Consider the following 15,728-nt stretch of genomic DNA (forward strand, 5'->3'; position numbering starts at 1 on the left):
TCAGGGTTGGAAGGGACCTCAGGAGGTCATCTAGTCCAACCCCCTGCTCAAAGCAGGACCAATCCCCAGACCGATTTTTGCCCCAGATCCCTAAATGGCCCCCTCAAGGATTGAACTCACAACCCTGGGTTTAGCAGGCCAATGCTCAAACGACTGAGCTATCCCTCCCCCCTGAAACTGGGAGGGGAACAAGCAAAGAGCAGGGAAGTGACTTGCACCAGGTCACATACATGGTTAGTGGCAGAGCTGAGATTAGAACCCAAGTCCCCTGATTCCCAGCCCACTGGTCTATCCACTGTACTATGCCGCCCTGAGAACATTTCTGTTTCCCCTTTCCGGGTGTCTCAGCCAGTAAACTGACACCTTCTCTGCACTGTTTGTGGGGTTTTGCACAGTTGTAGCTTACACTAATAATCTTGCAGCTAACCCTGGCTTCACATTCTCCTTACGCCAGTGCAGGTTTCAAACTGGGTTTTAGCTGCATCAGTGCAAGTCACTTTTGACACTAGAACACCATGTGTACACTCAGGGTTTGCAGTAATGCAGTTAGTTACACCTCGCGTAGACCAGGTCTGGGATGCAGAATGGCAGTCATTAGCTACAGAAAGGTGGGGAGGGTACAGAGAGAGACAGGGAGCCCTAAAGGAATTTTAAAAACCTACTGGGCATCTGCACTTTAGATGCATCTTGATTTTAAATCCACTTTGGTCACCAGCCCAAATCACTGCCCAAGCACACTTGAAATTTCTCAGCCTTAGCAAATCTATTTTAAAAACCATGTGAATTATATTTTGCTAGTTTGGGGGCTTTTTGGTCTGGCATTAAAACGTACAAATGTATAGTGGAAATCCTTGAGAAGCTGAAATCGATCTGCCTTAACCTTTTGTAAAAGCTCTTCCAGGGGATGGCGGTTTTAAATCGACAGGGATTTTGTAGAACGCCAATTCTGTTTCCGGTTTGTTCACTGACATAGTGGCAGCAGCGTACCACTCCGACTAAATGCTCCCTGCATTCTCTGCACCCAGTCTGCTGCCCTAAAAGCAAGTCAGGGTACTTTGATCCAGCACACTAGCAGCAACGTTTGGGAGGTATTTTTTTGACATCCCGCTGGATGAGAGCTGGTGGGGAGTGCCTGGTTTGTTGCCAAGGAAGAAGGGCAAGTGGCTGGTGACCCATAAACACTGTGCGGCCTGGCTGTGCTTGTCTGAGCTAACCAATTACTGCCCAGTCTCTAACCTCCCTTCAGGAGGACTGGATCCCTCTCCGTTCGAGGCCCTTGGATATGCCAGCATTCGTCTGGTTAGTGACCTCCACAGGGCAACGGAGAGGGGTCAGGAGCTCATGCCAATATTACTTGGTCCACCAATAACTAGCCAAGTGCTTTCATGCCCTTTTGGAACCTGGGCAGGAACCAGAGGGCAGTGATTGGTGGACCTTTTCTCTTGGGGAATGTCCTAATGGATGGACACCGTCAGGCTCCAGCTTGTGTGCCCTCTTGTTTAGCATGTCTGAGCTGTGGAGGGAGAGTGAGGCATTCAGATGTTGGGATGCTGTATGATAGGCATGAAAGGAGAATTCCTGTAACTTCAGAAAACTATTTAAAGTTCATGACCTATTGGTATTTATCCTTCCCATATATACCCCATTCGACTCGCCTTTCGCCTGCCTGGATGGGCGGTGAGAGCCAGAACTGCCAGGCAGTCTAAAAGGTGTGAATCGAGCCCTCTTTTTAGAGAGAGGAGCCCCGTCAAATGCTGAGCCTGTTGGAGAGGAGCTGAGACATTTGTAGAGATGGGCTGATTAACATACGTACCAAACTGCTGCTCTTTCCAAAGGCGAGACGGACTGAAGTCACCAGTGGGCCTGGAGATTTGTAGCACAAGTGATTTTTATCTCCAACACAATAGTTAAGCATCCTCGTTAATTCTCCCTCCAACTGTTTCCACCAGTTATAGGGACTCCAGGGAACTGATCTTTGCCAGCAGTTTTCCCTGCTAAAGGACCCTCCTGTTTCTAACCCTTTGAAAGCTGCAGTTGCCCTTCTACGCCCCGGTTACGCTGTCACTGCTGGGGTTCAGATCGACTGAAAAAGGCAGTTAGGAAACTCCAGACCATGTGTTAAGCAACCATCTTAAAGTATCGCCAAGGTTTCCAGTACAGTCTTGTTTGACTTTTTGATTAGAAACCCAGCCCTCTGCTAAGCAGCTGATTTCTGCCTAACCCTTCCTGTTGTTGTTACACATATTAGAATGCAGAGATCTATGGTGATAGCACAAAGCCGGGGCTGCGAGCACAATCCAAACCAAGTAACAGTTTGGAGGTAGGGTGAGCAGACGCCCTGCTATTGTCTTGGGAGGATCCCCTCTAGCTTTCCGACCAGCATATCCGAACCACCCAAGAAAAGCCTTTCCTCACAAGATCCATCCCAGAGCCAGTGCAAACTGGACCAAGGCTCTGGGGGCTGGATTTTCCCATGTGGGGTCATGTACACCAGCACAAGGTGGGTGAACAGTTACTAGTCTGATCTGGTAGTACTCTACCTCCCACTTCGTACTGTAACGAAACTGTCTGAATGGCTGCAGAGCATTAGTGCCATAGGGCTAGCGTGCAGAGCACGTGAGCAGCAAAGCTCTGATCTCGGTTCCTCACTACTGAGTCTCTGAGTTAAGGAACTCCCAATAATAAGTCCAGCCCCCACCTCAGCAGAGACTGACCAGGCAGCAGCTCTGTCATGTGAGCTGAAAGGGAGCCTGCCTTTGGCAGAGGCACTGGGAGTTGTGCTTGGCTGGAATTTGCTCTTCACATTGCTTCATCCGTTGTTGTGTAAGCCTGGTAGTTACCCGAGTTTCTGTGGTTATTTCAAAATTCCAGTAACGCCCCTTTCATTGTCTGTCTGCACAGATTAAAAGGGGTGGCTCTCTGGCCTGGGGTCAGCTGGCAAACCTCAGAAGTTGGCCCCATGTGGCCAATTTTGATATAGTAAGTCAAAAAGCCTGGCTGGGACTAATAATGTGTTTCAACCTGGCCCCAGGTAAAATACCCAAACGCTGAGTCTTTACTATGCGGGTTTGTCGTGGACATTTCCAGCTCCATTTCAGACCCACCTTTGAATCAGAGCTGTCGAGCCGGGTGGGCTATTTGGAGATTGCTGGCACCATAGTGTGAACTGTAGCTAGTGCTCTGTTTAAAAATTGAGTAATTATATAAAATAAACCCTCTTGTCCTGTTAAGGTCTGGGGACGGACATCTCAGAGGATGCTGAGATGTGGGGAGTTGTCCTTTCCCCATGCTTTTAAAGTTGTCCTGATAAACAACTGTTGTCATCCTGGGTGATTTGAGAGGCTTCAGTGTGAACTGCAAGGCAAAGTAAAGTAACTTGTGCCCTCAGGGCTGCGTCGTAATGCAGGGAGCAGGTACAGGTTTTCTGCTTGTTTTAACATTCAAAATATCTCACCCCCTGTCCCTACGGTCCTTTGGGATCACTGGAGGCACTGACTAGTGATGACAAGGCAGCTGTAACCCAAGCGGCAGCTCTCCCTGCCCCTTTGATGCTGCCTCCTAAGGTGCCTGTATTCCAGTAATGGTGAAGCTGCACTAGGTTGGCAGGGCTCAGGCATTCTTAGGCTAGGTCTACCCTACCCGCCTGAATCGGCAGGTAGAAATCGATCTCTCGGGGATCGACTTATCGCGTCTCGTCAGGACGCGACAATCGATCCCCGAATCCACGCTCTTACTCCACCAGCGGAGGTGGGAGTAAGCGCCGTTGACTGGGAGCCGCGGAGGTCGATTTTGCCGCCGTCCTCACAGCGGGGTAAGTCGGCTCCGATACGTCGAATTCAGCTATGCTATTCGTGTAGCTGAATTTGCGTATCTTAAATCGACCCCCCCTGTAGTGAAGACCTGCCCTTAGCTGCTGTTTTCTGAGGCTGAACTGCCCCTGAATTGTCTATATGCATCCGAAGAAGTGGGCTGTAGCCCACGAAAGCTTATGCTCTAATAAATGTTAGTCTCTAAGGTGCCACAAGTACTCCTGTTCTTTTTGCCCCTGAATGGATTCCAACCACCAAAAAGGGCAAACAAATTCTCTGCAGGGTGGAAGCCCTGAGAGACTAAACCCCGGGAGGATGTTGAGGTCCATGGCTAAAGTACTAATTCAGAGGCATGGGTTGTAGGGTTCTTCCCTCATCGATCTGGAGAAGAGGCAGTGAAGTGAATGCTGGAGTGGGTTGAATCTGAATGGCCCTTCCACCAGGCACAAGGAGGTAAAAATTAAATAGTGCAGGAGCACTTCAGCTTGAGAAGTCATTTGTGTCACCTGCTTACAAGTAAATAGTCACTTATTCCGTGTCAAATCTTTGGTAAGAGTCTAACACCCATCTCCCAGAGATCTAAACACTGCTCTGGGAAAATGGATTACAGCTGTGGGGGGAGCACATACCAAGTACTAAAAATAAAGCCACACCAATTAATCTGATTGTCTTTTGTTTTCCTGCACTAAAGAGACGTTTCCAGCTCTGTTACACTACAGACTTGTCCAGAGTCTCAGTTATGACTACCAGAGCTGGAACCAAAGGAGAGTGTAACGAGTGGCTATTTTAGAGACATGTAAGCGTTCAGGCCTATTTGACCGATCTTTGAGAAAAGACACTTCTACCAGCTGTGGTCCATAGAAGAACCAATACACCATAACAACCTGTACCAGAGGAGTGGGGGTATGAACTGGGAATGTTTTCTCACAGAAACTATTGCCCATGTCCCATTGTTATTTGAAGGAACAGTTGATTGACAGCAGCACTTTTTTTTATCCAAGATAAATGTGGACCTACATTAAATAGTGAGGAGAGGGAAAGAGAATGCAGCAACACAGATGCTAATCTGGATTCAAATTGCAACCAAAAGAATAGAAATGCTCGTTAGTGGCCCGTCTTTAAGGGATTAATCTTTTGCAGTATTTAATAAAGCCTGCTGCTTGAGCAGAAATATGCCCTGTACACTAGCCAAGTAGATACAAAGAGTAAAGGCACTGGAAGTATTTGGATGAGCTGGGGAATGATTTCCATTTGGCTCACTCAAAGCTTTTGATGGTGCAACATATTTTTGCTTCCTTGCCACTTTCTGAGAACAGAAAATAGTCTATAGCAACTTACGTATGAATGCCCCAGGGATAAATGCAACATAGCTGGTTTCCAGAGCAAATCTGCAATACTGCAGTGCCCCCTCTTACGAATACTGTACTAAGGAGTGTGTTTGTACCTAAGGTGCTGAATGTAGACAGGGGACTTAATAGAGTGAAGAGAGTATAGTAAACAAAGATGAAGAGTGATCTCTCTATTGCAACCATGTTTAAAGCTGTAGTTAAGCAAATTGAAATATTTTTCTTTGCTAATTTTACAGCCTCCAAATACTATTGAATGTGATGAGTTAGATGTGGCTACGCAGTTATGACCAGTGTTTATCTCTGGCCTTAGGAAGCAGGGGTGGGACTTTCCTCAACAACTCAGACACCAAGGAGACAAGATCTTGGGTGTACATGCCTTCCAATGAGGTTGCTCATCATTTAAATATAGTATTAACTCACATGTGAAGAGACTTTACTCAGAGTAAATATATATGACTCAGGCTGTTGAGATATAGACTAGGAATGTTGAAGGCAGCCAGATAATGCAGGCCAAGGATTTAGTGATCCTAAAAGCTTGTTTAGCCACCAGGACATTGTGTTGGTCTGATTCCCTTTTTATGTATCTGACACAGTAATGGACAAGTGGCATGCAAGAACTTCACTGCAAAGATGCTACAGCCAAAGTAAGGTTATTAATTTCTTTAGAACTACTAGCGGGACAATTTCTTGATAACCCTCACTGACCTTGGTCTGACAAGGTGCAGGACAATTGGGAGAAAAATCACCACCAAAAGCTCTGTAAGGATATCTGTTCTTTATTGGACATTGCAAGACAAGAAAAAAATAATTTGTACAGCTTTGCGATATAACCATTGTTGCTAAAGAGTAAGGCTACTCCTCATGTGGTTAACAGGCCTGATGTAGCCACCAACGTGCTTCGCAGCTCTCAAACTATGCAACATTGAGAGCTTGAGAAACAAACATTTGCTCCGAGCAGGACTCTAGCCTTCACGTTGTAGTGCATTTTGCACTGAGTGGGCCTTCCAGTAGCATGAACATGGCCTCCCTAGATATTAATAGGTAAGCAGCCCTGCTCTACAAGCCATTATGCAAATGGTACACTGCCAAACACAATTGAAATATCAGTCTGCTAGGCTGGTTACAGGGCTCTTGCTGTCTTTCTTCACCTCTTCTTCTGGCATTAATCCAATGGCATGAGAACCTCATTCCATCTCCCATCCCACTTTTGCTCCTCCAGAGCTAGCAAGAGTCACGCTGGCTTAGGCATCAGTCTGCATCCATTTCCTCCACCTACCCTGCCAAGGCAAAAAGCAATCCTCTCCTCGTACACCAGCGCTGTACTTGACAATGGAAGTTTTAAGTTAAACGGGGCAACATGAGGCCTTTAGTGGTAGCAGCTATCGGTTAATCAAGTTTATTTGTGACTCCCAGGGAAGGAGAGCCAATACACTTTAGGAAATAGCTCAGTGGAGTGGAGAGTAACGTTTAAATGACCAGAATACTCTTCTGAATATTTAACCAACCCAACTTGAAAATCATAACTACTCAGAGCAACCATCCATACTGCTGCTCTCACCCCTGGGGTCCCGGGCAGTAGGATGGGCCAGTAGAAGGTGCTCTGTTTTCCTACACTTTCTGCCTTTGAACTTTCCGATTGCTGGGTTGAATAAAATAGATTTTTAAAAATAAAAATATTGTAGGGTAAAAAGGCTGACTTGTATGCTGAGGTGAGAGAGCTTCAAGGGGGAATATACAGAACTCTAGGTAAACCCGTAAAGCATCTCACGCAATGCAAAGGGTCTTAGCTATGTCATGGAAGCAGAAGAGAAGCTTTCAGTTACCAACGGGAAATGCCAGAGCTGGACAAAGTTTAACAGTAAAAACAACCTTTTAAAAAAAAAAACATTAGAAAACAGTACCGGTTAAAGGCTATGTCATGTTTTAAGAACGCATGCCCTCAAAACAGTTCTCTTAAATCAGAGAATGGCTCAGAGGTAACAGTTTCGTTAGCTTAATTTGATGCTTCGGGGCTAGTGACAGGGATAGTTATACCATGCACACTTAGCCCCCTTTCCTGTGCTAATCCCTATAACACCTTACTATTGGAAAACACATACAATGCGTTAAAATGGATATTTGTCTTAATACTTATGAAAACTGCTTCTCAGAATGCATGAAAGAAACTAGTTTCTGGTGCCGTTTATGGTACTGAAACACTACTCAGCCATTTCATGAATGTTCCTGTATACATAAGCAAAGAGCAATACACATACAGTGAATAAACAAGCTGAACATATTAGATTATCCAAAAAGAAGCAAGCCGTCTCTTCCATACATATACCAGATGTAGAGTCCCAGATAATTTTGGGAGAAGGATAAAATCTACTTTTAAACAGGAGGATAACTAGAAACCAATAATTTGATAACGAAGAGTTAAAAAACCTGTCAGACATAACCACTTTTTTCTAGCATTGTAGGAATGAAAGCATTCTTTTGAGTTTCACAAACATACACCAAAAGGGGCATTTTAGACATTCTAGGAACAGGAGACGGATAGCTTCCTCTCCTCTATCTTTTCATGCCGCAGTGCACCCATGGTTTCTGAAGGAGTTCCATAAAGGGTAATGCAAGCAAACCAAGAAAATAAATAGCACTAAAGCATTCCCTCTTTTTAAACAATATTCATTGCAATAAAAACTTATTTGCCTTTTCTTAAGGATAGGAATAGTTTTAAATGAAAAAATCAACCGCAACATTGTTTAATATATGAAAGTTCAAAGATGTTTCACAGCATAATTGTAGCAATAATTTACACTCCATTGCCAAGTCAATTCAGTCATTTTCATTAACAGTGTACAAAGAAGGTCCTTAGTTATATATATATTTTATAAAGTCTGGAAGATCAATATAAATACTGCTCCAGAAATTAAAAAAAGTGTTTACACCTCCAACTCCAATATTACATCTCAGTGTCCTGTTCTATTATAATCTGTAAAAATCTTAACGGCGCAGAGGTTCAAGTTTTCGTAACTTCAGTGATGCGCTGGATGACAAAGCATCTTGGTTTGAAGAAGAATTCACTATATCTGGAGACTGGAACAATACTCTACCACGATGATTAAATACGTAAAAAGATGGATGGTTCCTTAATGTGTCAAATGTCCTTAAAATAAACATGAAAAATGAAATTAATGTGGCTTTAGAATGATCATTTGATGAAAGTCACTCTTGGAAACACCAGATTTTTACAAACAGACAGAAAAATAAGTAAGTGCTGTTACCAAATGGCAGAGGTGCCAAGCCTCTAGATCTTATGCAAATTCCCTATGCCATAACACAAACGTTAAGAATTTTAAAGACAAGATGGTAGTGTTACAGAGATATAGATATGCATACAGAAAACACCCACATCAGTAATAAACTTTACTCTCCCTTCTATAGTTTCCTTATGTACAAGTGTTAATAACTACCCACAAAATATCACCCAAATTCCTCCTCCCTTTGACCTTGCCTCAGCCAAAATCCATATTCATGCCTCAGTGCTAATAATGCTGAGCGCCCTTAATTCTCACACACTTCTTAGTACTTCACATTCAGGCCCCCTTATACTGCCTCTTTCATGGATTTACTTAAGTCCCATATTATTCAGACTACTCTCTATAGGAGCAGCTTTTCTGCCCATCTGACTTCCTATCCACCTCAAAATTCAATTCAAAATCCTTCACAGATTTATACAATTCAATTCAGCATTTCTATAGCATTTAACTAATTCATCATCAACACCTTTAGGGGGGGGGGTACGTGTTATCCCTAATTTACTGATGTGAAAACTCAGGCAGAGATGGTTGGAGATAAGAGCTTCTGCCTCCCAGTCCCCTGCTGAGACCACTGGACAGGAGTAGTTCTGTAACCTCATATCTCCCTGTTCCTCACCTGCTCACTCCACTACTCCAACTCTGAGGTGGGTTTTTAGGAGGCCCAGGGAAGGAGCCAAGGAAGGGCAGAAAGTGTCCCAGTCACTGCTGTAGCCTCATCCTATCTAGAACACTACATCCCACAGCCAGACGTTGTGTGGTGGCTTCCTGGCTCTGCCTGTCCTTCCCAGCATCACCTTTACAGCAGGTTGGCAAGAAGGCATGAGCTAAAAAGGAGAACGTTTCTGGGGCTGCTATTTCAAAGGACATGCGGAGTTTATTTATAGAGCAACAGGAAAAAGTGTGTTAACGAAGAGAAAGAACCCCAACATACTTATTTTTTAGTTCTGAAGTGGCATCCATGTCTTTAAATTCTCCTGCAATATGTACTATTCCATAACACGTAACTGCAAAGGCCAACAGTGTCTGAAGAACTATCTGCAACAGAGAGAGATACAATACACCACACAGAGGTTACTAAACAATATAAGAGAACCCTTGTACAAAATTCTCATCTTTTATTCTCTGTTTTGCTCACAGTTGTCTTACACAATAAGCACTTACACATTTTTCAACCAGAGATCTAGGAAACTGGGCAAATAATTATATCCCCATTTTAGTGGGGGGAGGAAATCGAGGCACAAGGATTAAGTAGCTGCCCAAGGTAGAACTGCAAGTCAATAGCGGAAGCAGGAACAGATGGGGGATTTCCTGGCACCCACGCTGTACCCTCTGAACTAGATCATGCTGCCTGGCAGAGTTCTTCAGGCAGATTCTGTATTCCTCACAGCAGTCAGAATCACTGTTCTGTGCACTCAAATTACTGCTTTAACAGGAAGAATCTAGTACTCAGACAAATTATGTAACCTCCATAACACTGTCAACAAGGATGACAACTGGGCACGACCTCTGAAGTCCACTTCTGCACATCATTTTCTTATTGGTCAAATCAGGAAAGTAAGATACAATTAAAATCAGAAATAAGAAAATTGAAGTAAATGAAGTAGGTTGTGCTGGGATAACAGCAGCACACAATAGTACTGAATAAACAAATGTCAGCCAACAAAAGCCAGAGGGAGGCAGATGTTTATGCTGCAGAGTATAAGAGACTTATGCAAGGATTTTCCAAGTTCTAACGACAGAAGCCATGGAATTCCTGGAGGAGACGTTTCACCAACAGTTCTAAAGAAGTAGAAGGAAGTCAGGGCTTATTCTGATTTGCAAACACTCTTTGTAAGAGCTGTAACGCATTACTGGACATTAGGACTGGTAGGTGAAACATTCTCAGGCAGAATGAGAACGTGAAAGATTTAATGATTAAAATTCAATTATTCAAATAAAAAAAAAATGAACAGGAAAAAAAGCAAGAGACCAAACTATATTATTAGTCTTAAATCTTCCAAACACAATGAAAATGTATAACTTACATCTATCGGTAATGTTTCATCTTCCTTTTCTGTTAATCTCATATAGGAACGATCTATAAAGTAAAGACATACTGGTAAGTTAATTTTTTTTGTAATAAGGCAAATCAATATAAATTCCAGGAGTGTTTGGGTTTCTATGTATTATGCCATGGAGTATTAACTCCCAGTAACTCTGCCATTTTTAATCTTGTTTCCACATTTGCTTCCTCAGACAGCATATCTGATCTTCCAAACCTGCCTTGATAAATAATTTCAGCAATAATTTAATCTTTCTGCATGAGAGCGAAAAGGGTGGAAGAGGGCTGATGATGGGGCACGCATATGCAGGAAGAATTCTCTATGAATGCCAGATATTGCTACTCAAACTGTAGTGCAGCCAGCACTCTCACAAAGCTACTTCAGCAGAAGGAATTAGATGTTCTATTTTATTGCAATATATATAGCCACTGTTCCCTATTGAACTTATCTAAATTGGTCATCATTACTAGTAAACTGAAGAGCATGTTTCTGCACAAGACAATCTTCAATTGCTTTACTACTTCAGCATCAGACTACTACATTTAATAAATGATTCCTTCTTGTATACCCTTAGGGCATTGTATATAATATCTACATGGAATACTATTGCACATGAAGCACAAATCTCTTACAGAATTCTTCAAAAATGGGTACACTTTCCAGATGGGTTGGCTATAACCCGTGGAGGTACTAGAACTGTGTGTAAAGAAGGATCATTGAGGAATTATTTGTAAATGTTATACTTACTAGCCTAATTCTACTGACATCCACTAAGTCATAACAGGTAGAAATTTAGCTCATTACTGTTAATTATTTTTCATTCTATTCAGAAGTATGTGTAGTGTGGAATTTTAAAAGCACATTTTGCATTAACTTAATCTGTCATAACATTCAGATAACTCTGGGTTCTAAAGGATACACCTTTTTCTGAATTATAAACATCATCCTAAATGGTTTACTCCATCTTAGTCACTGGGAGATGCACCCACTTACACGAGGGCTGAATTTGATCCACTGTGCGCTAAGAGTTGAAATAATGTGGCCATCTTCTCTAGCATCTTCAAATACTCTTGGCAAAATGGTTCTCTTGCCACGGATTGGAAACTGCACTGTAGCAGTTGCTGTGGTCAGACGCTGACTAGTACTCCAAATGCATTGCTATGCCAAGGAACTAATGCAGCACTGACAAATGGTAGCTTCAAGCTTTAATACCTCACAAACCGTCAAGGTTAAATAGTGTTTGCTTCTAGCACGGGCATGTGGAAAGATACTCAACCTTTAAATCATATCATACTAGTTGTTGGCATGTTCCCCAATCTCCCCACCTCAATTCTGAGATGATTTAGCATCTGGTGTCTCAAAAACCCACTAGCATTGAAAAACAGTATTTTAAAGAAATTGAAAACTTGGAATTACAAAGATAATCATAGATAGTAATCAGAAGTATGTAATATTCAGGTTTGTCATCTACCACAGCTAAACCCATTTTGATGGATCAGAATAAATGTTTTCAGGGAACAGTATTTTTTCCCAGCAAGGGTCCTGGATTAGTGATCAGAAAAAATAATTGGATCTCTGACTGCATAAGCAAGCATTTTTGGAGAAATGATACTGTTTTGCTTTAAACATATTAATGATATCTATTAAACAAACGTAAAATGCACTAAAAAGAGATTAGCTACATTCTACAAATTCTTTTCCTACACAGAATATATTAAAAATGGACTCTGAGTTGTAATCACAGCTTGGTGCTGTATTCCCCCCCCCCCTTTTCTCCTTCCCTTGCCCCAGCCCCCACTGCTGGAAATGCAAATGGCTTGAGGTCCAGTGACTCCTCAATAACAACGTGGCCCTCTATTGCCCTCCTGAACCTCTCTCCCGTCTTGATTAACTCTACCCCATCCCCGCATGTCATCCTGACGCCCACTATCACCCTGGTCCAGCTCCTGCATGCCAGATCTCACCCCCTCAGCTCGATGCACTCAGATTTCATCCTCCCTCCAAGCCCCCCTCACATCCCTTGGTCCCCTCCAAGCCGCCCCCTGCTCGCCCCCCGATCCCTTCACATCCCCTGCTCTCCCCACAAGCCGCCCCCACATCCCCTGCTGCCCGCGCAGTGAGCGTGGGGGAGGAAGGCACCGGGACCGAGGGTGGCTATGGGGATACGACCCCCGCCCCGGGCAGCTGCCCCTCTCACCCACCCCGGATCCTTGCCCGCGGCGTTCCCGGCCCGGGGACGGGGTGTCCGCGCGGGGCCCCGCTCACTCACGCTGCGCAGCGGAGAAGGCCGCGTGGGCCAAGGCGAAGAGTCCGATCCCCACCAGCCCCTTCCACAGCGAGGCGGCCGCCATTGTCCCCCACGGGCCACGGACACCCTCCCCTCCTCAGCCCGGGCGGCCACCGCCAGGGGCGCCCGCAACGCGACCGGCGCACGGAGATGGCGTCACCACTGAGAGGGACCAGAAGGCCGACAGTGATAGGAGGGACGGGCAGGGCCATAGGTCGAGAGGCGGGGCCAAGAGAGATAAGCGGCGGGGGGCAGGGTCATAGGTCGAGAGGTGGAGCGCAGGGTGCGGTGCTGGGTCGGGTTGGCGCTGCTGCGCATGCGCATTCTAGCCCGGGGCTGGCGGCGCCTGGCGAGGGGGCTGCTCCTGGCCGCGGCGCCTTCAAGGGCGCAGCATCCCCTTAAAGCGGGGCCCGCTCCCGGGGGCAGAGTCCGAGGCCTCCCCTACGCCGCCCCCATAGGGCCTCGGCCCCCCAGCTCTGCCCGCCCGGCCCCGCTGCGGACGGGGGCATCCGTCCCCTGCGCCCCGGCAGCCCCTGGCCGCCTTCCACCGCCCCGGGAGCCGCTTCTCCCCTGCCTCCCAACCAGCGCGGCCCGGCTGTCAGCCCGCGGGCTGGGGCGGGGCAGCAGCCCCAGAGCTGCCTCCCCCCGCAGTGTGCCCCGGCCCGGGACGGATCGCTGCGGGGTTGGGGGCGAGAAGAGAGTTGGGTCCCCAAGTCCTGGGCGCCTCCGCAGAACAGTGTGCTGGACAGGGGGGTTGTGACACAGGCACTAGGGATAACACCCCACCAAACTGACTTCACATCTGGCTCTGAACCGCTTCTGAACCTGGAGGTGGCAGACAGAAGTTGCTACTTAAGGGCTGACAACCTGAGGGCTGGTTGTGTTTTAAGCTGCTGTTTGCCTGAAAGGTATGGAGGCAGCCATATGGTAGGTAATGCCCAGGCAGGTACAATAGGCTTGTACCTCAACCCTACAGGATAGGAGGTTGCCCCACAAGCATTCATCTTCTACTTCCAATGCATGATCATCCCTCTAAGCCTCCCCACACCTTTATCCCAGTTTAATCACAGACACAATATGTTAATGGGTATTCATTTTTGAGCCTCCAGGTTTCTCCCACTTTCTATGCACAAACCAATGATTATTTGATAGTTTCTCTCTACTATCAGGGGGTAGCCGTGTTAGTCTGTATCCACAAAAACAACAAGGAGTCTGCTGGCACCTTAAAGACTAACAGATTTATTTGGGCATAGGCTTTTGTGGGTAAAAAACCCACTTTGTCTTTAAGGTGCCACCGGACTCCTTGTTGTCTTCTCTCTACTGTTTACTCAGGGGAGATGGTAGCACTTTGCCCTCCCTCATTATTTTTGTTCTGATATTAAACAAAAAACAGACAGTTATGGGGACTGGTAAAGGATTATGGAGATTTTGTGAACCAGAGGTTTAAGAAGATGGCTATGAGAGTGATGTGTTTGTGTTAAGAAATAGCCTGGCACTAAAAATGCCATCTCCTGTTTCCCTGACTTCTCTCATAATTCAGACTGTTTTACAAGAAATAATTCTGAGCACATTTAAAAAAACAAACAACCACACTTTTCAGAATTATAATTTAATCCTAATCAAATTTGAAATTAGTTCTGAGAACTTCTTGGGGCTACCCTTTATCTCCCACTTGGATAAATGTATCATTGTAGGTACATGTCTGCTTTGTTGTCTCTGCATACGTAGGCCCATTAAATCAATAGGAGTTCTAGCAGTGCAGAGTGTAGGATTAGGTTTGTAGTCTTTTCTCAAGAAACACTAATTAGAGTAGCTTGTCACTGAGGGGGTGAGGACAGAAGATCGTTAAATTTGTTCTCCCTCTTGTTTAAAAACCAACATATTGGAGCTAGGAAGTAGAATTTTGTTGATTCTAATGGTCTAACAAGATTTGCCCTATATTAAAAGGCAATGATTGCTTTTAATACCTTAAAGGTCAGTTAAATGAATATTTACAACAAAAATAATATTTAAACAAATAGGAATATATTATATATGTGATCTATGTGGAATACATGATGGTGTGGGAGAAAGGTTTTGTCAGCATGAGTTTGGGATGAGTGCATTACAAGGGGTGAAGCTATGAGCAAATTACGCAGAACAAAAAATGAGAGCTGATAAAATTATTCTGCACCATGTCATGCTCTACATGTCATGTATGTTCTAAAAACTACTTAAGGATTGTTTTAGAGTTTTTAATCATTTGAATGGGACTTTCTTGTATCCCTCCATCTATACAGCCTCAGGCTTTGTCTGCACTAGGAAATAGAACCATTTCAGCTGTCGGGGTAGCTATCCATTCCTACGGTTCAGTCAGTGGATATCCCTGCGGATAGTGTGTAGCCAGATACCATTCTTTCTATTCTTACTTGATTAAATGGAATCTAGGGGATGCTGCAGTTGAGCATAAATTAGAGCTGCCCTGGGGCTGCTCTAATTTACTCTGAGAGCAGAGAGTGCCAGAATAAGGGGATCCACTTTTTCCTCCCTCTCCGTTCTTGTGCTTTGTGGAACTTGGATGGGACAGCAATTTAAGGTTCCTGTTTCTAGCCCTGCAGGGCTCATTTTTAAGCTGTTACTAGTCCATAACTGGATCTCGCTCATGTTGGGCCTCTGGGATGGGGTAATTTTTGGGAAATCCACATTTGGGGAAGAAGGAGGAAACATTTATCTGGCAGATTAATTAAAAGAGAGCTGCTGAGGACGGAGTTTGGAGTGATGGAATAAGGAAATAGTTTAGCAGTCAGAGAGCATGTAAGGCAGGCAGAAATGTAAGAAAATACATTAATCACAGTTATCATTTATTGTATTATAACTTAATGTGAGATGTATGTATGCATGGTTGTGTCTGTGTATTGAGCAACTGAAAGGAGATATTTTTTTCACACCATTTGAAGTTTTTT

The 15,728-nt window shown here is 44.6% G+C and overlaps 1 protein-coding gene across 1 annotated transcript; it reads right to left on the minus strand.

The window, feature by feature from the left end:
- Positions 1 to 7,875: 7,875 nt before the first annotated feature.
- Positions 7,876 to 12,891, minus strand: MMGT1 (membrane magnesium transporter 1). Its single transcript, XM_065410803.1, has 4 exons — positions 12,769 to 12,891; positions 10,482 to 10,534; positions 9,389 to 9,492; positions 7,876 to 8,303 (listed from the first exon to the last, which is right to left on the minus strand). The coding sequence occupies exons 1-4, from the start codon at positions 12,848 to 12,850 to the stop codon at positions 8,141 to 8,143; spliced, it is 402 nt and encodes a 133-aa protein (XP_065266875.1). The 5' UTR covers positions 12,851 to 12,891; the 3' UTR covers positions 7,876 to 8,140.
- Between the last annotated feature and the right edge of the window lie 2,837 nt (positions 12,892 to 15,728).

This window comes from Emys orbicularis, chromosome 9 (assembly GCF_028017835.1).
Source record: "Emys orbicularis isolate rEmyOrb1 chromosome 9, rEmyOrb1.hap1, whole genome shotgun sequence".
NCBI classification, from domain to species: domain Eukaryota; kingdom Metazoa; phylum Chordata; order Testudines; family Emydidae; genus Emys; species Emys orbicularis.

Bases quoted from the DNA above. Each gene is read 5' to 3' on its own strand.
- MMGT1 (XM_065410803.1), bottom strand. From the start codon at position 12,850: ATGGCGGCCGCCTCGCTGTGGAAGGGGCTGGTGGGGATCGGACTCTTC. The intron at 9,493-10,481 runs GTAAGTTATACA...TCTCTGTTGCAG, and splicing joins ATGAAACATTACCGATAGAT to ATAGTTCTTCAGACACTGTT. The intron at 8,304-9,388 runs GTATGTTGGGGT...GTTTATTTTAAG, and splicing joins ACTTCAGAACTAAAAAATAA to GACATTTGACACATTAAGGA.